The sequence below is a fragment of the Magnolia sinica genome, chromosome 16 (genome assembly GCF_029962835.1).
Source record: "Magnolia sinica isolate HGM2019 chromosome 16, MsV1, whole genome shotgun sequence".
NCBI classification, from domain to species: Eukaryota; Viridiplantae; Streptophyta; class Magnoliopsida; order Magnoliales; family Magnoliaceae; genus Magnolia; species Magnolia sinica.
This window is the reverse complement of record NC_080588.1, coordinates 10,684,264-10,711,105: the sequence shown is the minus strand read 5'-3', so window position 1 is coordinate 10,711,105 and position 26,842 is coordinate 10,684,264. Positions and strand designations below refer to the sequence as shown.

At 39.2% G+C, this 26,842-nt stretch overlaps 1 protein-coding gene across 2 annotated transcripts in view; it reads left to right on the top strand.

Moving 5' to 3' along the window:
* Positions 1 to 26,842, top strand: part of LOC131229726 (protein ANTI-SILENCING 1) — a 55,179-nt gene that overhangs the window by 10,099 nt on the left and 18,238 nt on the right. For both annotated transcript variants that reach the window (XM_058225724.1, XM_058225723.1), the window contains exons 3-6: positions 3,252 to 3,661; positions 14,769 to 14,937; positions 15,044 to 15,807; positions 20,855 to 20,881. In XM_058225724.1, coding sequence (XP_058081707.1) covers positions 3,299 to 3,661; positions 14,769 to 14,937; positions 15,044 to 15,807; positions 20,855 to 20,881 — 1,323 coding nt within the window. In that variant the 5' untranslated portion in view covers positions 3,252 to 3,298. The remainder of the gene's footprint in view (positions 1 to 3,251; positions 3,662 to 14,768; positions 14,938 to 15,043; positions 15,808 to 20,854; positions 20,882 to 26,842) is intronic.

The window sequence follows — 26,842 nt, the reverse complement described above, 5'->3', positions numbered from 1 at the left end:
TTCATTTCAGCTCATCCATTGTACTACACATGGAACAGTACTCAGCTTCTGTATTGTAATGTGCTGCAATGTGTTGTTTCTTGCTGTCCAAGAGACGGATTTGAGGTAAATGTGGAAGCCATTGGCAGAACGTGATCATTAAGGGATCCATCTCAGTCAACCATGCATGTGAATGTCCCAAAACGAAAAGCAGGTTGGGACAAATAAACAAGCCACAAGATATTGTTTATGTTGGAATGTATGCTCAACTGCTTCTAGATGGTAGAAAGCCATGTGATTGACAGACCGGCTGATAGGAAATTCAATGTTAGGTTGAGTGCAGTTAGATGCTGAAATTCATAATTTTTTCTTTATTCTCTCTCTTCCCCTCCCCTCTCGGGCAAGACCTGCTAACACCTCAGTGGTACCTGCGTGTCAAAACAGATGACAAAATTAATTGGGGCCAGGAGTCTTACATTCATTTAACCTCATCCACTGTACTAGGCATGGACATGTGTTCCATTTCTGCATTGTCATGTGCTGCAATTTGTTGTTTCTTGCTGTCCTACAAATGGAGTGGATCTGAGATATATATGGAGGCCATTGGTGGATTGTGATTATTAAGGGATCAGTCTCACTCAATTCCATGATGTATGTCCCAAAATAGAGAAGGTTTAGACAACTGAACAAGCCACAAGAAATCATTTGCCTACGTTGAAATGTTTGCTCCACTGCTTCTAGATGGTACAAAGACGTGTGATTGACATGATTGATAGTTAAATTAATGTCAGATCGAGTAAAGTTAATGTTGAAGTTCATAAAAATTGTATATGTTAAAAATAGTCTTAGGTTATGAGAAGAATGACATATTACAAAATTTCCTATCGAAGATCACATATGCTGCAATAGGTTATGAGGAAAGCAAAGAGAATCTCTAAAGATCAAGTGCATATGTATGTTAACTAATTAGTATTACCCTTCAACCTCAACAGAAAAAATTTCCAAGTTAGCATAATCCTCAATCTCAAATGTGTCTGGAAGACTTCACAATATCAAAGATCGCATTGCTTCCCTTTCCAATGGCATTCATTTTGTCAACAAAGGATGGTTGATGCAAGTTTCTTCCTCTTATGAGAATTGATGTCGAGGTCTTGCGTGCTGGTAGGATGTGGCACAACAGTTGGTATACTGATCATAGCATAATACGCTTTGGGAATTTGACAAGACCATTGATGGGCAGCCGTTTTGTCAAATTTGATTTATGTTAATCTAGGAAACATCCGCTTGTTGCAATATATTCAAGTGCCATCTACTAACATTTATTGACTGAGTGGTTGTGAACTTGTGGTATGAAATTTGATTACTATTTAGTTCAATTGCATGCCAACACCATGATTTTGAATGTCGGTATTGGCAGGCGTATCAGCCTGGCAAAAACAAAATAAATTGATACGATATGACGTCGTGTATCAGTATCGAGGTCGTATTGTCCCATATCAAAGCAAAAAAAAAAAAAAAAGGAAAAAGAAAAAAGAAAAGAAGAAAAATATGAAAAAAATGAGATATCCAAGAATCTATAATTTTGTGTGGTTTCAATTGTATATCTGAACATTCTTTGGTAAGAATGTTGTCTTGACGGGTTGACCTATTGTAAGGTGTGTTGTTGATTTTTTTTTTTTGGGTATAAATTGTCGATATAAATTCACGGCCGTTGAGGATGAGACCTTCCCCAAAAAAGTTATGCAATGCACTTCCAATCAAATGTCGATTAGATCTATGTTTAAATAACATGGATCTATCATTCCCGAAAAATTTCATAAAATACCTAAAAAATGGATAAAAATTTGTTGAATATAAGAAACTAATTTAAATCTGCTTGTAAATGGTAGATCTATGTTCAAACAAACATATATTAACCTAGATCTATCATTTGTATGATTTGTATAAAAACAAATTTTGAAAAAAATTCAGAAATTTTCTAAAAAATTAACCCTGAAATAGAAAAAAATATAGATTTTTTTAATCAATGCGTGTGAAATCATTAGATCTATAGTATTAGAAGACTCAAGCATCATAACAACAATTTGTAAAAAAATGAAATTTATTATTTTTGAAATTTATTGAAGGTTTGTGCGTAAATAAAAAAAAAAACCCCCAAATCGAGACTAAATCATTCGATCCATAGTATTAGAAGACTCCTCGAGCATCATAACAACAATCAGTAAAAAAGTAATTTTAAAATTATTTATGAAAATTCCAAAAAATTCGCGCGTAAAAAAGAAGATGAAACCCCAAATCAAGTTCAAATCAATCACAATTTGATTGAAATGATTTAATCTTGTTTTAATGGGATTCTAGTTTAAAATAACAAACAAAATATTTATACCTTTTTTTTCCTTCAAATTTTGCAAAACCGAGCCCGGTATCTTATATCCTTCAATTTAATGCAAGAAAAAGGATTTGATCTTTGAATCTGATGTAGATCTTGTCGGAAATGGCTTTGAAACACTTCTTCTCTGAAAAGAAATCAAAACGAGAAGAAACAAAGTAGAAAAATAAAACAAAGGACCGATGGGAACCTTTTATAGCCGCATCCATATCGGGAGAGAAAGCTTCAAGGATTTTCCCTTGTTTATCTCACTGTACCCTTGTTATGTCAGAGCTTGAAGAGGAGGTGTTGGGAGGCATCATGGAAGATGTAATTACTCTATTGAAAACCTTTGCACGAAGTTTTGTGTCATGATTGGGAAGTCTACTAATTGTGTCCTTTGATTTGAGGGGATTAATATGTATGCTCATGATACGTTACATGCATTATTGTTTTTTGTGGCATTTTACATGATGACATCAACTAGGTTCTTTTTGCCGGCGTGTTTCATAATACATTTATGGTCTTACCATCCTAATCTTGTATCCGAGCACTTAGTTTTTGTTCGACCATGACAATATTTTCTATCTTCTGTGCCACCTGGGGTACATTTACTTCTTAAGTCATTTTTTGGAACACAATCTTCTCACCAGGGTTAATTGGGTCTATTTAAGTGCGTGTAAGCCTTTGAAAGGCCTTGATAGTTGATACCATGTTCGATCAAACACAATGCTTCTATAATTTTCTTTTGGATCTTTGCTGTTATCCTTGCTCAACTTCAATCAAACTATTGATATCCTTCAATAGTTAAATCTCTTTAGAATTCTTTATGGTTGCATTTTGAACTTTGTTTTACAATCTTCGCTCTACCGCCATAAAGATTTTTGTTATTTCTTTATTTTAGGTTCTCAAAGACAACCAAGTTGAGTCTATCTACTTCACTCTGGAGACATGCCAGCTATGCCTCATCTTGAAGAAACAGATAAAGGAGATAATCCCACATTCAAATGGGGTAAAAAGAGAGGAGTTGGTGGGGCAAAAAAAGAAGTCCAATTTTATGAATCATTCACTTATGATGAGATCGAGTACGTCCTTTATGATTGTGTATATTTATACAAGGAAGGCGAGCCAGAGCCTTACATCGGGAAGCTTATCAAACTATGGGAGCAACCAAATCGTAAGAAGAAAATAAAGGTCCTTTGGTTTTTTCGCCCAATTGAGCTTCTCAATTGGTTGGGAGATGACCACGCACTTGAGAACGAGATATTCTTGGCATGCGGTGAAGGCATGGGGCTTGCCAATGTGAATCCTCTGGTAATTGGATCTTTGAATCAACTCTTCATTTTTTGATCTTTTCTCCTCTACTTTTATTGTTGGATTGTTTATTTTTTTATCCAAATTCCGCAAATTTTGGTGGACCTTGAGTCAACAAGGGCATACTAGATGTATGTTGGGGCATAATAGCACATCACTTGTATCGTTTATTAGTCTCGTCTATGGTAAATTTTAAGTGAAAATGAGATCTGTATTATATTTTCCTATATTTTTAATTTTCTTGATAACAAGTTATTATCCATCATCAATCATTTTTTCCTCAGGTACCGTAACATCGTACATTCTTTGGGAAGAGGATTTAATTCATAGATATATATGTTTTAAACTAAGATTTTGTTTTTCTTGTTAGGTTTTTACCCTTGTCTGCTCAAGTAACGATAGACATTAAACACCATGTTGCTTTATCTTTAGATTTGCCCTTCAAAATTGTCTAGGAAGGTTCTTATTTTTCTTGGCATTTAAAATCAATACATTATTGTTATTAGTAATAGTAAAGTCTCATTGTCAATGATAAAGAAATATTTCTGGCATAAGGAATGACGCCGGTGAAGGAATGGTGTAGGAAGAAGGTAAGTGAAGGGGGGTTGGGAAGCTCGCTTGTGAAAATGTACAGAGGAGCAATGGTGTAGGGGATTAGTGGGGGTATAGGCATCCGGTGGGGGAGGGTGGTAAGGATGACGTGCACGACGAAGATGCAGATTAGGGAGGGGGAGCATGGACGACTGTTAATAGAGAAAGCTGGTGTAGACAGAGAGATTGGGAAGGAAGAAGAAAGCTGGACGAGTTTCTGACTATGTTTTTTTTTTTTTTTTTTTAGGGGGGTGGGGAGGCTATGTTGGAGTGGGGGACCACTTTGAAAGTTAGAGGAGCTTCCTTTGCTTCTTTGTATAGGGGTGCAGTTGTTGGGGGGACGCAACCATACACAACAACAAAGGTTTTGGGAAATTCTGACGTGGAGACTACGGCTCCAATGGAGAATCTTCGGCACGAGAAGGGACCAAAAAATATAGAGAGGAAATGGTTCTGCTGGGAAATGAAGGGAATGTAAAGCAGGTTCGGGTGAATCCGATGGTTGTTGAAAAATCGTGGGAGACGTTGAGAGGAACTCTTTAGTTGATGAAATAGGAGATGATGTCTCTCTTCCTTCTATCAAACTCTGGCTGTTAGAATTTTGTGGCTTGGCTTCAGAGTACTATTCGCTTAAGCCATTTGGAAACAATGACATCTAGATAGGGCTTTGATCAGATGGTTTGGAGAGGGTGCTTTCTTCTAGGTGTTACAATAGGGTCGGGCCGATTAAAAACATTCGCAAATGGGAAGATTTCTCCAACTTCAACTTGGAGGTGGTTTGGTTTGTGATCTGGGGCGCCCCTTTGGAATTTTGGTTCCGCGACTTTTTCTTTGTGATCGCGGCATGTTTGGGGAAACTAGTAGCTATCGACCCAAAAACAAAAAGTGGAGAGTTGGGGGTGGTGAGGGTTTGCGTTAGGAGGAAGAAGGCCTCTTCAACCCCGAGCTTTGTGACTGCGATGATAAAAAATGGGCGTTTCGAGTTTCTTGTGCAAAAGGTCCTAGGGTCGTGTTTGCTGAGATGGGGAGATGTTTGGAAGAGAAGAGAGGCGTGTGGTGCGTTGGGCAGCCATGGCGAAAGCTTCATTGCTGATGGAGTACAAATTTGATGGTCCCGCGGCGCTCTTAAGGAGGGAGGGGTTGCATGCGAGGCGGGGACTGGTGGAGTGGGTGGGGGGAGGACAGGGAGTTGACAGGTGTCCTTCGGTGCTCTGTGGGAGTGCGAAGAGGGCATGCTCATCTTTGAGCCGGCCCGAGGCTGGAGGCGTGGAACTCTCTTCCAATTTGAGCTTGCTGTATTTTCCAGTGGATGATGGTTTGGGTGAGACTTGGGTTGAGGTTGGATAAAGTTGGTTTCCAATGATTATATAGTCTTGGAACATCCGTGGAGATCTGATGCATGGAAGAAGATCGACTTTTTTCTTTGGTTCCCTCTCTTTCTGAAATTTCCTTTGGTTTTACATGGGCTTTCACTGTTGTGTACAGCCCTTGTGTATAATGTGGTGCGATTTTCTCATGAAAAGTCTAAGGTTTTTATTATTATTATTATCATTATTTTGGGGGGGGGGGGGGGGTGGGCACGATATGTCGAGAATAGGGTCTGACCATTGTCCCAGGGGACTGATTGGATAGATTTCCTCTGGTTTGTCAGTGTGGCTTGATAGAGGTGTACACGAGCCGGGCTTTGCCCAGCTCGTCCTTGACTCGGACTGCTCGAGTCCCAGCTCGTGCTTGGCTCGGCTCGGCCTTCGAGCTCGGAACAGCAGCTCGTGCTCGGCTCGTCCGAGTTCGAGCAGATTTCGAGCTGACATAGAGGGAGGAAGAGAGGGAGGAAAAGAAAAAGAAAACAAAAGAATAAAAGAAAAGAAAGAAAATCTTTTCTACCTGGAGCTGACGACTTAAGAAAAATGAAACATTATCTTGAAATAGTCTCTTTGCAAACTTGCGGTTGCATGTTTACCGTTCCATGCCTGGACCTTAGGATTCTCCTTTCTCCATGATCCAAACAACTCAGAACGTGACGAATCCCGCCCCAAACCTTGCAATCAGATACAAAAACAATCTCTCAGAACGGCTGAAAGAAAACCCAATGAATAGAAACAAGAGCCAAAAACCACTTGTTATCCAACCCAATTACAAAATATAAAAATACTATAATCACAATCTCACTTAGGTTAGGAATTGACTACAAAATTCTAAACGAATCTAATAGAATCCCATGAGTATAACATCGACGATCAGGGAACTTTCATCACCAGGACTTACAATCACCATCAAAATCGATTTAGACCCAAATTCAAAACTCCAATTCAGAGAGAGAGATCAATCATTTAAAAAAAAATAAAATAATATCAGAACATGCAAAACAAAAATAGAAAAACAAAAAGAGGAAAAGAAAGAAATCTTTCCAAATACCAATACAGCTGCAATCGTTTGTAGAAGCGGACTACCAAACCGGCTGCAAAATCCAATCAAACCCAACAATGGTAATTATAAAAAAAATGGAGAGATTTTATGCAACCAAATAAAAAAACACCCAAATAAACCTAAAGGTGGGGTAGGGTTTTTCTTTTTTGAAGGATATATATACCTGTACCGAGTCAAGCAGAGTCGAGTTGGGGCAAGATCGAACTCGGCTTGAACTCATTTTGAGCTCCACTCGGTTCAAACTCAGCTTCGATCCGAGTCGAGTCGAACTTTTTTGAGCCGAGTCGAGCGAGTTACCGAGCTTTTGCTGCTCGTGTACGGCTCTACCTGTCGAGAATAGGGTCAGACCATCGTCCCATTGTCCTTGAAGTGACTAACGAGAATTGGGGACCTAGGCCGTTTAGGTTTGAAATTGACGGGTTCAATCAACTAGTTGCTTATTGGCGGGCCTTGTTCGCAGTGGAAGGGTATGTGCGGTTCAGGTTGAGAAGAAAGCTTAAGCTTGTGAAGTATAAAATTATCATTTGGAAGAAAGTGATGCTTGGGGCCTGAGAAGCAGAATATGAAAAGATGGCAGACGTAATCCACTAGCTAGATTTATTAGAAGAGGTGATTAAATGTAGGCAAAGATTGAGAGCAATTTGGTTAAAAGTGGGAGATAAGAACGCTAGGTATTTCCCAACATTGCTAGTGCCAGGGCACGCGACAATAGAATATCTAGTTTAATTTTGGATGCTTTAAGAACCATGGATAGATAGGATTTGTAGGGCTATTGTTCAATTTTACGCAGAGCTTTTATCCATCGATCGTGGAACAGGCCGCGGTTGGACTCTTGAAATCTCGAAGCTTCCTAGCGTGGATGCCTCCTTTTTAGATGATCCTTTTTTGAAGGATAAGGTGGTACTCTTTACAATCCATGTGCAGAGAGAGCCCTGGGCTAGATGGCTTTCCTATTCTAAGTTTTGGAAGGTGGTTAGGACAGATGTTATGGATTTCATTACAAAATTGTGGTGACGTATGTCTTTTTAAGTTGGGGACGACTTTCATGGCTTTGATCCCTAAGTCAGAAGGGGTAGAGTTTCTTAAAGAATATAGGCCGACTGGTCTTACTGGGGGGCCGTACCAAATTCTGGCTAAAATTCTCGCTTCAAGAGGATTATGTGTAAGGTCATTTCCGTAAATCAGGGTGCCTTTGTGGCTCATAGATAGATTTTGGATAGCGCACTGATTGCTCACAAGTGCATTGACTTTGGACGAAGGGAGAAGTGGAATAGTTTGAAAATTGGTTATTGAAAAGGCATACAACTATATCGACTGGGAATTCCTCGATTATATGCTTATGTGGTTGGAGTGTAGTGAAAAGTCGAGGGGTTGGATTAGGGCTTGCGTTCAATTAGCTTCTTTCTCTATTTTTGTTAACTGGTCATCGAAATGTTTTTTCAAAGCGTCAGGGGGTCTAAGACAAGGGGACCCTCTCTTCCCCCATTTGTTCGTGGTAATCGGGAGGCCCTTAGCATGATGCTTAGGAAAGGGAAGGACAATGGCATTTTTAGAGAGTTAGCGTCAGATGATGGAGTTCGGTAGATAATCTCCGTAAGAATCTAGTCTGTTTTGAGACTGTTGGGTTTGAAGATCAATGTTTTCAAGTTCGAGATGCTGAGAACCCATCTTAGCCATGCTGATTTATTCAACCTTGCTTGCACCTTCGATTGTAAGTCGGTGTCTTTTCCCTACCTTTATGCATTGGGAAGTCGATGAAGCATCTCTGCAACAAGGTGGTTGAAAGGAAGTTGACAAGCGGAAGTGTGGATATTTGTTCATGGCAAGTCGCCTAACTTGTTAAGTTGGCTTTTTTGCAATATGCTCGTTTATTTCATGTCTCTATTTAAATGCCCTAAATAAGTGCTGGTGCGGCTTGAAAAGCTGAGATGGTATTTTTTGGAGAGGGGCCAAGTACGTTAGAAAGTTTCATCTCCTCAAATGAGATGAGGTCTGCAAGTTGATCGACAACGGAGGAGCCGAAATTCGTGAATATGAACCTAGCTCTTCTTGGCAAGTGGGTTTGGAGCTTTGGTTTCGAGGGGGGTAAGTTATGGAGGGAGATTGTGGCTCACAAGTATGGCACGTAGGTGGGGGAGTGGTTTGTTAAGAGGACCTTCTTATACATGGCTTCTAGTATGTGGAAGGCGATTCCGGTAACAGAGCATTTAATGCGCAAGGAGATTAATTTCACACTTGGGAACGTTCTTCACATTCGATTCTGGGTAGGTATTTGGTGCGATGATAGGGCTCGCCAAGATCTTTTTCCTAGAGTCCTTTCTCTTGCTCCAAATGGTTTCATTTTTATGGTGTCTTGCTATTCCTTTTGGAATCCTCTGTGCCACAGTATGTCTAAAGATGACTATCGAATTTGCCGAATTGTTTAGCCTTCTTCAAAAAGCTTGTCATTCTCCTTGCAAGGGGGATTCGATGGTTTGGGCGGCACATAGCTTGGGAAGGTTTTTCGTTAGGTTGCTTTTAGGCTTGATTGGTACCTTGCCGCTTTGCCTTGGCATGCCTTATTCATTTCTTTATTGGTTCTATGGAGGCTCTCCCTCGTGTAGTGGCTTTTGTTTGGTTGCTGGGCCGGAAGAGGATTCTTACCGTCAATAATTTACAAATGAGATCCTTGGTTCTCCGTAATGTTTGTCTTATGTGTATGGTAGATGTTGAACTAATAGATCGAATTTTATTTTATTTATTTTTTTACTTTTTTTTTTTTTTTTGTATTGCTCTTTTGCTAAAAGGGTGTGGGAGCATTTTATGGGCTTGTTAAAGATAGCTTGGGTGATGCTTGGGACCGTTGAAAGCCTTCTTTGGGATAGGCCTCGGGGGAGTTGTAAAAGCAAAGTGGAGGTTGATCTTAATGGTTGTTTTTTTGGTTTATTTGGGGAGCTCTAAATGGGTGTTGCTTTCACAATGAGGATCCTAGTGTGGAGGTCATTGGGAAGGTTAACTTTCTTGTTTCGGGGTGGGCCGTTCATGTCAGTGCAACCTTAGATGCCAATATGTTGTCTCTATCTCTCTCTCTCTCTCATTAAAAATTTGGGGTGCCTTGTATTCTTTTGTCGCTTTTGCAATATTCTTCATAAAATTGTTGTTATCTTTAAAAAAAATCTTGGAATCTTGATGACTTGTTGGATGACAAGTTTCAAAGGTACCACATTAAGCATGCACCCTAGAGGGATTTACAAATGATTTTGTTGTAGGAAGAGCTGGTTGATGCTTTCTAATGCAAATTTTAGTTTTAAGCAAGAATGAAATGAGAACTCTGGTGCCAATGAGTGGAAGGAAGAAGAAGATAGAAGATCAAAGATCTTCGTGGTCCATTCTTTGTATTTGTGGTTGATTTTGTTTTGGAATGTAGAGAAGGCGACAAACTTCACTTTTTGAGGAATTTAAAAAAGGAAAAAAGAAAAAGAAAAAAGCAAGAAAAGAGATAGTTATCCCCTGCGAGAGAATAATGAGGCTCCCCAGAGTTTTGCTTAAATCTAGTTATGGTATCTGAACAAAGATGAAGAAGCAATTAATGTGCCTAATGACTTGTTGGGAGCTCCAAGTTGGATGCCAGATGTAAAGTCAATGAAGGCTTTGGGATATGGATATGAGTTAATTACCCTTATGGAGGCAAAAGGAGAATAACATTCCATCGGGAGCCTGGTATTTAGAGGAGAGATCTAATGGATCAGATGCTACTAAATCATATGCTAGGAGAGGACGGAAGGGGGAAAGGGCCTTCAGCCTCAATCTCTGCCTCCTAAAGCCTAGGAGGCCTTTGAGGGGAAGTTTCAAATAGTTGTGAAGGACTTAATAACATGGGGTGCCATAATGGCCTTAATGGCCGTTGTGTAACGGTAATAGTGCCAACCATTATGCGTTTTGGGGTCGTGACAGTTGTTATGGGTAAAATGACCCGCATCGGCTTCTAATGACCGTAACACCCTCGTAACTTCACTTTTTTTTCTATGTAGTCTTCTAATGGATAGGTAGGCTAACAAATTCTTATAAGAAAAGAGGAGAATTGGAGTTGGCCCATTCTTTGCAATTTCATAGTGTAGAGTGGAAGTTAGCATCCGGCCAAGCGGTGTGGATCAGGGTTCTAGGCTTCAATTGATATTGGCCCATTCTTTGAGATTTCATATTATAGAGTGGAAGCTAGTACATCCGGCCAAGCAATGCAGATCAAGGTTCTAGGCTTCCCTCTTCATGCATTGGATTGCGAGGCTTTTCTGGATATTACTTCGTGCTTTGCGGATGCGTTGGAATTGATCCTAGAACCATTTACAAAGAAGGGTTGATAATGGGAAGAATCAAGGTAATAGCTAATGGCTCCTCTGTTCTCACCAGATCTTTACCTCTCATAAGAGTAGATAGATCTTATGTGGTGACATGAGAGGAAGGAGAATCGTTCTCCTCATTGTTTTGAGATGTCTCACTAGATTTATGAATGTGGGGAAACTGTTGGGAGTCAATGCAGGGTTGCTAGGATCTCGACTGTTTGGGGGAAGAGCTTATGGAGGTAGGGTGTACCAAAATGGTTATGATACGCTTGTATCGGCCATTACATGTTGGTAATGGCCGTGACCCTTATGCAATAAGGGGGCGAAACATAGGTAAGGTGGATTTTTAGACTGTAATGGCTATTACAGCATAACGGCTGTTACCCCGTAATGGAGGAGAATGAAAAAAGTTGAAAAATTGTACGTATTTTTAAAAGATTAAAAATAGAAAAGATACATGCATACCTCTTCTTCTGTTACTGCTGTTGCTTAATCTTCTTCTTCTTTCCTCTAGTGCTGCCCTGTGTGTGTGTGTGTGTGTCTCTTTCCCTATTTTGTCCTCCCCCTACCCTTTTGTCTCTCTCATTTTTAAAGGCAAGTGCATATGTTGCCCTTTCACAGCCAGTGTTGTCAAAATACTACGATTTGAGTTGGATCTGAGGCAAAATAATTTGAATCCCACCTTTAAATCCCTTTTATATGAATCCTACGATTTTATGATTTGAATTTTATGAGTTACGATTCAAATCTTGATTGACGATTGAAATTATACTTGTTCTCTTCTATTTTAAGCTTCACTTGGCTTTCATTTTATGTCTTTTAAATTGATGGGGCTTAAGAATCATTTAGATAAAAATCCCTTAAGAAAGGGAATCGTTTAGAAAAGGTAAATTATTTTATTTTGTTCTTTATAAGTGATTAAATGACGTATTCTCTCTTCAACATCAAATCACATAGCATTTTTTATTTATTTTTATTTATTTATTTATGATTTCTTACTTCTTAACTAGTTGAAACACCGAATTGATTTATGACTTTTTTGGAATGTGTTTATGGATGGTTACGATCATGTTGGTTTGTATGTATTGTGTAATGATGGTTAGAAATAAAAACATCTTTTTTCGTCGGTCTATAGAATCAAATGACGCTTTTCCAACGTGATTTTACATTTAAGAAAGTTAACAAGAACTTAAATTATTAAAGGATCCTTATATGCTTTTAAGAAAAAATTCAAGAAAAACTTAAAAGATAAGAACCTTTAACACTATCATGACATGGTATTACTTGGTGTATATTGATGGTAAAAGGATGATTTTTGAGTTTTTAATTTTTATATATTTATAAATATTTTTCATATTTTTAAGAAGATAAAAAAAATCCTATGATTTACGATAAGAATTGCGATTTGATATGATTTAACCCCTATTACGATTTGCAATACAATAATGATTTTGACAACATTGTTCACAACTAGGTTTTAAAATGTTTTTTCAATACTCCAATGGCGTATGGTGCTACATGCACTTGTAGAGTTGGGCACAAACTAACTCGATCCAAACCGAACCGAAGGCCTGGATCGGTGCGGTTCGAGTTGGATCAGTCAGATCCGACTGGTCATCGGATCGAGTTTGGATCGTGGTCAATCCGGACAGATCCGAACCGAAATCCGCACCGAATGGATTTGATCCGGACTGATCCGATCTGGAGTGATTCAATGGTGGAAATCAATACTTCTGCCTTTTCCTGTGGTATGGTCCACTTGAGCTTTGGATATGCATCAATTTTGGGTTCAACCACTAAAATGATCTGGAAAAACAATGGACGCCGTGGATAAACCACATGCATTCACGGTGGGCCCGAATAGAGTTTACTCAGTACGATAAGAGCCCACTGAGTTACGTGCACAACGCGTCAACACAGGCAGCAGCTTACAGCTGCCAACTGTTGTAGATACGTGTCGTGCAAAGACGAGCCCACTGAGTTACGTGCACAACACGTCAACACGGGCGCGGATTAGTTACTGATAGGTTGATCAGCGAGAGTCCCTACTAAAGTGACGTTACCAAGTTCTGTGGGCCCCACCATGATGTATGTTTTGTATCCACACCTTCCATCCATTTGGAGAGATCATTTCAGGGCAATATACAAAGAATGGATTAAATCCAAAGCTCTAGTGGACCCCTGCACAGAAAGTAGTGGGGACAGTGACCTCCACCATTAAAAACTTCTAAAGGCCACAAAAGTTTTAGATCAAGCTGATATTTGTGTTTTCCCTTATTTCGTGTCTTTTTTAACTTTTGAACAAGTTGGATTTCAAATAAACATTACGGTGGGCCTTAGGATAGTTTCAACAGTGGGAATCATTCTCACCACTGTTTTCTGTAGTGGGGTCCACCATAGCTTTTTATCTGCATCATTCTTTGGCTCATGCCCTAAAATGATATCTCAAAATGGATGGATGGTGTGGATACGACACATACATCATAGTGGGGCCCACAGAACTTGGTGACGTCACTTCTACTCAACCTGTCAGTATCTAATCCGCGTCTCGTTAATATAGAGCTGGTGTAGATACGTTTCGTGCAAAGATGAGCGAAGACGCGCCTCGAGCTCCGAGTCATACGAATGACTCAAATGAGATCAAAATTACATGGGCCCCACAATGATGTATTTATTATATCCATACCGTTTATCCATTTTTTGTGATCATTTTAGAGCATTTGAAAAAAATGAATCATATCTAAAGCTCAAATGGACCACACCGAAAATAGCAGCGAGGATAATGATTTTCACTGTTAAAAAATTCGATCCGAATCATACCCGATCCGACTCGGTTTCCTTGACTGAGTCGGACTCGGTTCGGGTTAGGCCAACTGTGCATCGGATCAGTTCGAGTCAGATGTCCCGGACTCAGTCCTGGATCGGATTGAGTTTGGGTCAGCCCATGTAGATTTCGGACCGAATCGAGTTGGACCCAATCCGATCCGACTCGGTCCGATGCCCAGCTCTATGCACTTGTAGGTGTTTTCTTGACCGTGGGGCCCACTGTGATGTATGTGTTGTATATCCATGGTATCCATTGGTTTTCTAGTTCATTTAAGGGCATGGTGGTGTTTTGTATTTGTTACGATACGGCCGTAAAGGCCGATATGTATAGGTAATGGCTGTGACTATTATGCGATATGAGGGTGAAATGGGGCAGTTGATTTTTTGGGACCGCATTGGCCGTTATAGTGCATAATGACCAATTTCCCATACTAGTTGAAAAACGGCCACTTATTTTTTCTATGTAAGTCCCCCCCTACTTTTCCACATTCCTCATTCCAAAAACTTTACTACATCATTCTACAATAGATTTTTGCCACTTGTACTATAGTTTTTAGGATTGCAATAGTAGATTAAAGCAATTTGGATGAATAGAATCTCTGAGGACAATTTTTTCAAACTATAAAAAAAAGTGGTATATGTGCATTTTTTCCAATTTCTAATTCTAATGCTTGATTGTGATGTGTAAACATTAGAGACAACCATGTTCATAAATTCACTAGACAACCCAATACAACACTCTCATTAAAGAGTGGACCGTTATGCTACCATAAACATGTTCAAAACAAAAAATGGATACAGATTTGGAATATTTACATGATTCTAGATTTTCTAGATATTTTTTCTGAATTTTTCGGTCAAATTTTTTTTTTTTGAACTGTTACAGGGGTTGTATATGCTTGAAGTGTAGGTGTGAAACTAATGTTCTATGTACATTAATTCAGGAAGTCATTGCTGGAAAATGCAATGTGATTTGTACATCAAAGGACGAGAGAAATCCACAACCTTCGAACGAAGAAATGAAAATGGCTGACTTCATCTTCTTTCGTACATTTGACGTGGGGAACTGTACAATATCTGATAAATTTTTAGATAAAATAGCTGGTGTTGAGGGTATGTTTATCTTTTTGGGATGCGTCACTTATCCTATGACTTCAATTCTAATTAGGTGCTAATGGATTGTGTGTTTTACAAACTCTGTTGTTTTGATGTGTGCCAGTCAGGTATATTTTTAATAGGAAAGAAGGACATACATCTGCTGATATTCCGAAACTTGAAGTAACTGGGAAAGATGATCATGGGAAAGTGGTTGCAAGCAATGCAGTTCCACAATTGCCATCCATGTTAGACTCAGCAGAAGCTCTGAAAAATCTAACTAACAATGAAAAGCCTGCTCGTGCAACAGGTTCAGTGGTAAAAGATGCAGACTCGAAAGCTTCTTTGGTTAATTCTGGAAAGGGCACTTCAGAGGAGCCATTCTCAGATGACAACAACATACCAAGAAAAAGAACTAATTCTGAGAAGGACGAGGGCAAGGCTGGTAAAATTCCTGTCAGTCAGCCAGAAGATAAAGAGAAACTGAAACCTGTTAAAGATTCAGATGAGCTTGACAGTAGGCCTTCCAAGAAATTGAAGGTCACTGATAATTCAGCTAAACCTTCTGAGTTGCAGTCTAATGTTTCTCCTCCGTCAGCAACTGATAAGGAGAAGTCGGACAATAGCGTGCTGAAGCTAAGAGTTGAATCTGATGAGGAGTATGACAAGACTTCTGAAGCTCCTGCCAGTAGTTCTGAAGATAAATCAAAAGTCAGGTCAGTTGACAATTCTGTTGGACAGGACAAGGGAACTTCCAAGAAAGTGAGGCCAGAAGAGAAGAAAGCCAAACTGTCTGATGGAACATTGCATAAAACTGCTGCAGTTGCACTAGAGAAGGACATCAGAACTGATGGTCAAATATTGGAAGTCACCAGAAGGCCAGATGCTGTAAGTCAATAATTGCTAGTGTTTGCTTCCAAGGTAGAGATTGTATTTTGAATGTCAGATTATTAACTAATTTGATGTTATGTGTAAGTAGATCTACCTATAATAGTTTACCACAGTTCAATTGATTTGAGAACTTAGAAAATAGTTGTTTCTGTTTTATTAGCTATTTTAATCTATGTTTTCGGGAGCTCTTGATGTCATCATTTCATTTTTTTCCCATTTTATTTACTTATGGCTACTTTTTTTTAAATGGAAAATGAGTATCATTTACCATGAAAGAATCATTGAAGCACCTCTTATTGCATGAGTGTTGTGGCAATGCTTGTGCGATATTATGATCCTAGAATTGTTGATGCAACATCACCTGTATTCCTATCTTCCAAAGTATGAGGAAGCATGTTTTTATTTTTGAATTATAACCAACAGAGCTGTTTTCAACGGCTAGAGCTTTCCGAGCTAATGATAAACCTACATTGATTAGAACCTCTGAATTAGAGGCAGATTAATTTTTTTGGTAATCAGAAATTCTATTGAATTATACAAACTAGCAATGGGAGGGTCTCTCTCTCAATGAAGGAATCGATTTTTAGATCATTGATTCTTTCTTAACAGTGGGAAATGCAATATAATGTCTGAAATCTGCTTTAGTCATCGATCATTGAGCTAGTTTGTTTTTTCTGCTAGAAGATGAAAATATTTCTTTCTAGTTTGATTTTTATCCTCGTCATTGTGTCGCTTTCGACATAATGCATCTTATGTGAATCATCTTCTTCATTTGTGACTGGTGGCTTACTTTTGTATGTACCAAAGACACTCCATTTTAAAGAATTTGTTACACCTTATCTGTTTGAAACATGCTGATGCCAAATAGTCGGGAAAAGCTATGGCAATGCTGGATTGATTATATCTGTATCCCCCCCCTTCTTTTTTTTGCTTTTCTTTTCTATATTCTGAACTAATAGTTGGGAAAAGCTATGGCAATGCTGGATTGATTATATATGTATTTATCAAATTTTTTTTTTTTTCCTATATTCAGAGCTAATATGAATCTGCTATTTATATATATAGTTGTTTGCTGGCCCAAGATGCTTCACATGTGCCAATCTGGACTAACCCATTTAATATTCTGGTTTGTAATTTGGCCCCAAATCCAGTCCTTAGTATTTGGGTTGGGTCCAAGTTCATCCATGGAATCGCAAATGCTCTTAGAAGGTGTAATAGGATCCATAGAGTGGTGGAGGGTGAAAAGATTCAAGAACGTTATGAATATGTGCCTTAATTTGTTAATTCTTACATGAGCGAGCATCGAGGGTCAAGCATCTGAGAGAGAGCATCGATCTTCGAGTGGGGTTGGAGTACATCTCCATCTTCAATCCCAAGTCTACTCGAGATTGGCGGAGGAAAGTGGATAATGTTTGTTTGATGGAAAATGGGAATGATTGAGGGAATTTCGTAAGGGAAGGCATCGAGTAGAGTCATAAGGGAGAAAAGTGTGATAGGGGTGTGAATTAAGGGGAAGGAGGGAAAGATATGCGGAGCATGAATGACAGTGGGTTGGAAAAGAATGGTGTTGGGGTAACCTCTTTGGATTTCCGACCCTCTGTCCCTGGTTTTCTGGAGGGCTAGCTCTGGATCAACTTCGCTAGGGTCTTCAGTAGAGAGGCAGCAGTGATGGAGGTAATAATCCCCTGGGATCATCTCATGGTGGTGTATTGTGGTTTTACCTTTGTTCTAATGAGCTTTGAGGATGAGTTAACTCAGGCAGTGAAGCTCCTTCATGGAGAAAGTTTTGGAGGTCAACAGCTAATGTCATGGAGGGTGAGATTTGGATCTGAGCTCAAGAGCAGGGAGAGAACAAACATGTCTGGGGAAAGAATAGAAGCACATGTAGACAACAAGGTGGAATAGGAGAAAGGTGGGAATTGAGTTGTAAAGGAAGGATTTATCAAAATCGGGGAGGGGAGCATCTCATCCTTTAAAGATGTAGTGGGCCCGAGGACAATCGTAGCTGGTAGAGAAGGTTTGAGGTCAATCGTTTAGGGTGGAGATGAGAGTAAAGGAAGAGGGGTGGATCTCGGTGGAAGGATCCAGTGATAATCAAAAGATTCGGGTAAGACCAGAGACAATGCAAATGTCCGCAGTTGCTGAGATTGTTCCTAATGCCTCCCTATCTCCGGTCAGAATCTGGATTAAAGAGAGATACGGGTGGTCGAACGATGACTATACGATCAAGCCAATAGAAGAAAATGAGGTCTAGATCCACGCTTGTCTTGAGATGAATCTGGATGTGCTGATGTCTGCGGGAGCCATGCACAGAGCTGGGGCAGTTAAGAAGATAAAAAAGTGAGAGGTGTATTCTCACTTTGGTAAAGAGGAGTCATGGTTTCTGGTATGGGGGATTCTGTTAAGAGTCGTGGTTCCAAGTCATCTTCTTTGTAATGAGCTCCTACTTAGGTGAGGTGGTGGCCATCGATTAAGTGATGGAAGAAGGAAAGTAGGTGGGGGTAGCAAGAATTTGTGTTAAAAGAAAAAGGGCTTCGAGGGATCCTAATACGATATCAATGGTGGTAGGAGAGGAATGATTGGAGCTCCGGGGGGGGGGGGGGGGGGGGCGACTTTGTTGGGGTGACATTTGGAGAAGGAGAGGTACTGCCTACATCAGACAGTTACAGTGGTTGGGTTGTACTGGAGAAAGGTACACAACTTCGATGCTTCGCTATTGCAGATGACGGAGGGTGTGTGTGGAAGGATGGGATTGGTGGAGATAGATTAGGTGAGGAGAGATCGTATCCTGCTGAGGTAGGTAAGGAAATGTGTGTTGCAGGCAGTGTTTTGAATTATCTCTGATATTATTGAAAAATATCGATGTTATCTTTATCTCCGCCTCAACGATATCGATAAACACTAAATAGTGATACCGATAACGCTGATAGTATCAGAAATTCCAGGTATTAGCAATGTATCGCTAGGTATTGCCAACTAAGAATATCGCTAATGTAATCGTCAATATTTTCAACTATGTAAATTCTAGGTGTCACTTGTATTGCCAATGCATCAATATCGCCAATGTATAACCAATATTTTTGAATATGTAAATTTTAGGTAATATTGCCAACGTATTGATATCATTATAATTTTGTTAAGTAGAATTTTTTTTATTTCAATTTTTTTATGGGCACATGGCTGTATGTAGTGTTCAATTTGTCATTGATACTAATAATAATATCTCGATATTATCAATATCGTAACATGCGTCATATTGAGATTCCTTTTCAATTGTTGATGATTTCTTGGTGAAATATCATGTGTTGTTGATATTTTGCAATATAGATGGATTTTTGGATGAAAGGTTGGATGGTTAAATAGGCTGGATGGGATGGTTGGACTAATTTCTTACAATAGCATATGCTTTTAAGGTCCAATTAAATGGAAACTTGTTATGTATGCATTCTTTTTGCAATTTTTTAATTTCTAAATATGCAAATATGTACATTGTAACATCTCTTGAAGTTTCGCTGAAAATTCCACCGTTTTTCTCATGTTTTCCCGCATTTTTAGTTATCGACGATATCGATATTGTTTCTGTATCCTCGGCCAGCGAAACTTGTAGCGATACCGATGCTTTGAACACTGGTTGCAAGAGCATCGGGGCCTGAGTGCTTTCTCCCGAGCCGCGTTTTAGGTGGAGGCTCAGGTATTGAACCTGCAAAAGGTTCTCTTGGGTTGACACGTTACGTTTGCCATCTGATGAGCGGCTGGAATCTGAGACGTGTGGGGGATGGGTCGGGTGCTATTGTCTTGTCACCTGCACGTGCTAATTCTTATTTTTTTTGGGCACGATTGTTTAGTGCCTAATGTGGATGACTAAACTGCTTCTTATATTCCGAAGTCAGTCCACTCCTTGTTTGCTGAAGGAAGCTCTAGTTGAGACAGGGGAGTCTTTCTGCAAGGATGTTGGAGGTGTATCGCCATCATTAGAGGGAGCTTCTCATGATTCGGGGTCCATGGATTAGAGGGAGGAAGATCATATTGGGTGCATTTCTCCAGATAACCTCTGGGCGTATGTCCTACAGTGAACAACTGTGACAACATCTAGCTTCCTGGTGAGCTTATGGTGGCCATATTTGTCCTATATAGTTGTTTAGGGAATTTTCTTTGTATCCAAATCTCCATACACTTGCCTAGGAGCACAATTCATGAAAGACGGGTCTTTAATGGCCATCCCTCCACTTTCCATTAGGCTGCTTACTTCGTTCCAAACTCCCATTTATCCAAGAGATATTTCTGCTTGCCATACCTTTCCACAATTGCCATCCAAGTTAGACTCAGCAGAAGCTCTGTAAGCTAAAAGAGAGAACTACTGCTCATTAGATGAGCTGGTGGAGACTGCAGTGTGTGTGAGTGATCCAGGGTTCAATCCCTGGTAGTGTTATCTTGCCCACCCCACCCAAAAAAAAAAAAAAAGAAAAGAAAAGAAAAGAAAAAAAGAAGTCTTAGCTCATCAATAAATTGGAGTATGGTGGTATTCTTATGCCAGAGCACATGTTTGCATATAAGAAGCCTTTTGACAGTCACCAGAAGAGAACTTGTGATATGTGTGAGTATTGACTTTGCACCACAAGATGTAGTTACATGCTTTGTCATGCTTTCAAATTTTTTTTTTTTTTTTGCGTGTGTGGAGTGTTTATCATTTATGTAGTTCTTAAACCCTTGGAGTGGCTACATAACCCATGCTTCTTTTCCTTGGGTAAATGTTTCAATTATTGCTGGCATTCTTTCACTGATGTCGAATGCCGTGATTTGGTTTATTTATTTCTTTCTTCAACAAGGTTTTGGTCCTCTCTGTATTGTAGCTATCTTGTATTGAAAAAAGTTTTTCTTGTTGCAGAATATTGTGTATCGTGTATGAGTATGGTTAGTTTATTTAAAGCCTCAGTTGCGTACATAACTGCTTTTGCTTTTTGAACATGCAAGTTGTGCTTATGGTCTTGCCCTTACTAATTTTCTTTGTTCTTTTCATTTTTCTTTAAAATTTTTTTTATTCCAGGATCGAAGCAAATGGTTCAAAGGACTTGTAAGTGGTCTTTCCTCATACATTAAATGGCCTGTTCTTGATTTTTGCACATGAACCTTCAAGAAAAAGTTTTAATAAGCGTGATTTCTGTTTACTAATATGATGATTCATGGCTTCGATTGTCATTTTTACTAAACTCAGTTAGCTTTTTTCAGTCTAATTTGATAGGCTTATACATTTTCTGCATCTCAGTAATTCTAAGCAGATCCAGTTTTCTGGCTTGGTTGGTTTTGTGCTTCTTCAGTTGTCTGTTTCAAATCTAAAAGTGATCCTAGTATATTTGGAGAAAGTTGGTAAATGCTTGCTAATTAGTTTATATAAATGAAGGTTATGAAGACTCTTTGTAGCCATGCCAACGCCATTTGACAATAACGCAAAGGCTTGTGATACAGCTATGCCATTAGATAGTCTACTACACAAGTCAGTATTTTTGGGTGAATGCTACATTTGCCACTGTTGAATATTATCTCTACTAAATATAATGAGAGTAGATAGGTGCAAAAATTTGCATGCGGTTAGCTTATTTAATTGCTAAAATTATGCATTATTAAATTACATGAGAAGGATTTTGGGCCAAAATAGAAGCCATTTAGGTAATTTATAATTTAGTAGGACGGTCTTCTGATCCAGCTATTTACCTCAAGAAAAACTTTGATACTTTGCAGAGTATGATGGTTAATATGTAGGCACAAAGAAATTGTACATGTGCATATAATTAATTCAAATAAGCCGTCCTAGTCATGGGTCTTAAATTTAGATCGCTCTTAAACTGAAATTATATTGATTTAATTTTCCGACTGGATGATTGGTGGACACTTAATGGGTGGTAAGAATGAAACAATTAACTGTCTGAATTCAACAAAGAAATCCTCTTTAATTAGAGGTTAGAATTGTTATATCAATCTAAATTTTGAATGATTGTTGTGGGCTCTCCATGTATTGGACAGTTTAATCAAGTGAATTTATGCCACAAGTACAATTCTAGAGTACTTGAGTATCAGCCATCACGCTTTGCAATAGTACCAAAATCATCCCTTTCCCTTTTTACAACTGCTTCTCCATTCCCTTCGACCTCTCACAAACCACTTCCTCTCTCTCTCTCTCTCTCTCTCTCTCTCTCTCTCTCTCTATTGCACGGGCCCGATCTAATAGTGTTCCTTTTTTTTTTTGTTGAAGGTGACAATTTTAATGAAAAGTTGCTTCAAAACGAAAACGGGAAAGAATACAAAGCGAACAAAAAATAAAAATAAAATTACAGGCCCAGGAGGGCAAGAAGAACACAAGCATCTAGATCCTTAACGTCAGAACCCCAATCGACCACCCAAGAGGCAATCTTTTGAATAATTAAACTTTCTGATTAGGTTCTATTTTCGAAGCATTACCTATTCCTCTCTCTCCAAATGGCCCATAAAAGCTGCTAGAGCCACAAGCCCCAGAAGATTTGCAATCGAGACTAGCACCACCCAAGTAACACTGAGCTTCCAAATAAAGAAAACCTAAATCTTCCTCGCAAATAAGCAATGGAGGAATAATTGATTCACCGACTTAGCGTCCCTCATACACATGATATACATATATTCGGAAGCACCAATGCTCGCTTAATCAGATTATCCATGGTTAGGAGGAGAGGGAGAGGTAGTAAGCACTCGATATACATGTATTCGGAAGCACCGATGCTCGCTTAATCTGATTATCCATGGTTAGGAGGAGAGGGAGAGGTAGTAAGCACAATGTAGGACTAGACGAAGAATCTCCTTGAGCTATGACCCTGCCACCACCGAGTCCTCCAACTCCTCAAACTTAACGAGCTTAATCCCTTCCAGAAGACCGATGAACACTACCACTTCCTCATCCAAAAGACCTCTTCGATAGGGAGGAGAGCCTAAACTACCTCCCGCCCGATTTGGAAAAACATCGAGCAACTAAATTTTTTTTATCTGGCATTAAGAAGGTTAAACTCGGGAAGGCCACCTTAAGAATGTAGTCACCTAGCCATAAATCCTCCCATAATTGAATACGACTTTGACCCCCCATCGCAAAGGACACCTTTGAACTTGCCCGCTATCAAAAAATTGCTTTCCATAAACCCGAAGCTTTATAAAGCAATGAATCTTTAATCCCCCATCCCCTCGGGCTAGTCCCATACTTCCTAGCCATCGCATTCTTCGATAGACTTCCTCCGTGGTGAACTGCCAATCCACTTACTCAATAAACCTTGGTTCATGAAATCTTGATTCCGCAAGCTTGGTTCAACAACTTTGTCCCAAAGACGCTTCGTTGGCTTTCCTATGCACAATGACATGCCAAAATATGCGGAAGGAAAAGAGCCCATACCATATTCGAACGTCTCTGCAAATTGGCTAACCTCCTCCCTTGACAACAAACACCAACCATTTCGATGAGTTCACCTTCAAACCTAAAACAACTTCAAAGCATTTGATGATTTTCCACAGGTTGTCAATCATTTCAACTTTTGCCTTGTAGAACAAGATGGTGGCATATGCAAACTGGAGGTTGGAAATCATGGGACTTGATGCTGCCACCTTGAAAACCTACATAAGGTCCACTTTTTAACATTCAAGGAGCATTTTACTAGAGCTTCAGCCACCACCATAAACAAGAAGGGGGATAAAGGGTCTCGTTGATGTAACCCTGTAGAGCCCTTGAAATAGCATTGGGCAGTGTTTTAAGTATCGATGATATCGGCCGATATATCCCACGATATATCGTGTCCCACTTGTGCGATATGAAACGCACAAGCAGTGGGATATATCCCACATGTTTGATCTGGTGAGCATTTTCGTTCTTTTTTTCTTCTTCTGTAAATCATGTTAAATAAGTGTCAACCTGTTACAAATCCATGAATTTTCAACTTGTTACAAATCAATGATTTTTCATGTTTTGCATGAAAAATCATGGATTGGGAGCTTCGATTTCGAGATTTGGAGGAGATGTGCCGAGCCGCGGAAAATTTAAAAAGAAAATTTAAAAAAAAATCGGTTGCACTTCGTGTCCAAACATAAAATCAAACATGTATGTAATGTTTGAAATATCAGTATTGCGCAATGTATCGCACCATTGGGATATAGATACATATTGGCTATCGCACGGGATATATCGTTTGTATCGCGTAATTTATTGCACTTTTTGGGAAACATGGGGAAATTGTGGAATTTTTCAATGAAACTTCAAGGATTATTTAAAAAGACCACAATACACATTTTTAAATCATAAAATCTCAAAAAAGAAGTGTACATAATAGGTTTCCTTTGTATAGGGTCCTAAGCTATGCGCTGTTCGATTGAACTAAGACAACTATACTTAGTATCCACTCCGTCCATCCATTTTTTAATATCATTTTAGGACATTATCCAAAAAATGAAGCAGATCCAATAATCAAGTGGACCATACCATAGGAAACAATGGTGATTGACCATTAGTTGGCCACAAGTTTGGATCAAGCTGATAAATATTTTTTTTCTTCATTGAAACTTATGTGAAGTTATTAATAGATTAGGACCATTAGGTGCCTAATAAAATATAGGGAAAATCAAGGTGCATCCTAAGAAGTTTTTAAAGGCACCGTGTTCAACCACCACTGTTTCCTTGAGTATAGTCCACCTGATAATTGGATCTTCTTAATTCTCGAGATCATGCTGTAAGATGATATGAAAAAACGATGGACGGAGTGGATACAGAATACTCACGTCTAGTCGGGCCCCACAATAGGGGCTGTGCGTTCTTGGGTGAGGCTGGGGTCTCACCTAATTCGCGCCTGGCACTATACTGGATCTTATCGTACTGAGTAAACTCTGTTGGGCCCACCATAAATGTACGTGGTTTATCCACGCCGTCCATCTATTTTTTCACCTCATTTTAGGGGTTGAGCGCAAATTTGAAACACATCCAAAGCTCAAATGGACCATACTGCAGGAAATAGGAGGAATACTGATTTCCACCATTGAAACCTTCCTAGGGCCTATAGTGAAGGAAAAGAACAAATATCATCCAACCTGTTCATAAGATCACAAAGACATGGATGAAGGAAAAGAACAAATATTAGCTTGATCCAAAACTTCTTTGCCCCCCCAGGATTTTTCAACGGTAGACGTTTAATTCACACTATTTTCTGTCGTGTGGTCCACTTGAGCTTTGGATATGTTCATTTTTTGGTCTAAAACTGTAAAAGTATCTTGTAAAATAGATGGACGGAGTGGATAAAATACATGAAGTATAGTGGGCCCCACAGAGTTTACTCAGTACGCTTTACCATCCAATCTGCTTCCCACCACTGGCAAGACAAGCGTAGTTGTACGGATAGCTCAAAGTTATATGGGCCCCACAATGATGTATTTATTATATCCACACCGTTCAACCATTTGGAGAGATCATTTTAGATCATGAGCTAAGAAATGGGTCATATCCAAAGATCAAGTGGACCACAACACAAAAAGCAGTGTGATTGATTCTCACTGTTAAAACATTCATAGGGCCCACCATAACTATTATTTTCCAGCCTATATGTTCATGAGGTTACATAGACCTGGATGAAGAGGAAAAACAAATGTCATATTGATCCACAACTTCTGTGACCTCAAAAGGGTTTCAATGGTAGACGTTTAATCTCCCACTGTTGTTTGCAGTGTGGTCCACTTGATCTTTGGATCTGTCTTATTTTTCAGCTCAAGCCTTATAATGAGCTCGCCAAATGGATGAACGGTTTGGATATAACACATACCTTATGATGGGACCCACAGAACTTGGTGACGTCAACACACCAGTTAGCTCGATGGTGTGCCGTACACCTACCAACCCAAATTCTGTAAAAAGGGCTTGGATGCTCTTTTTTCGACGTAGTGAGGGTTCCGGAAGGCCGTAACCCTAAAATCTCTCCTAAATCCCTTTTTTTCGACTAAGAGAGGGTTCCGACCTTCCGAAACCCTAAAATCTCTCCCAAATCCATGATTTCTCTGGATCTCGGCGATGATTTCTCCGGATTTTGGAGAGGATTTCTCCGGATTTTGCCCAAATATTCAGATTTCTTCGGATTTCGACAGATTTCTCTTACATGACCCGGAAATATGTCGACCGCCACCAAATCGAGTTGAAAGCTACTCTCTTAGGCAGATTAAACAGGTAAGAGATTTATATATATATATATATATATATTTATATATGTAAATTTTTTAATATATTTTTGGAATTTCTGGATGGGATGCGGATAAGATGTCGCCGGATGTCGCCTGGCTATAGTCCTACGCAAAAATATGCGATATTAGGCATTACCGTGCGATATATCAGCGATCTCTCATGATATTTCGTGATATATCGCACGATAAATGGAAGTTTGGCAATTTTTTAGTATTTTCAGGCGGTTTCGTATCGCTGATTGCCGATACCGATATTATCGATATTTTGAACATTGCATGTATGTAACTTGGTCTAGTGATTCTTTTCCTTTTGAATGCATTGCTTGTGTTTTCACGTCTTCTTACATTTATAAATTATATTAATAGACTTTAAATATACTTACATCAATTCAGTTAGAGAACGGTGGATTAGGACCCCATACAAAGAAAATGTATTAAGTCCACTTATTTTTTTGTAATGTTTTGATTTATAAGTGTGTATTGATATATTTTTTAACAACCATTGAAGTTTCATTGAAAAATTTGACCAATTTTCCAATGTTTTCAACAACAGCGATACAACTGATATATCCCATGTGCTAACCGATACGTATCCGTATCCCAAGGGTACGATACCGATATTTCAAACACTAACCTTAGGGAGACCCATTAATAAGGATCGAAGAGGATGTCAAACTCATACATTCTTGGATCGAGGACCTTCACTTTTGGCTGCAACTTAGATGATCCAACATATAATTAAGAAAACCCCAATCCACATGGTCATAAGCTTTCTTAATATCTAACGTACAAACCACCCTTGCATTTGCTT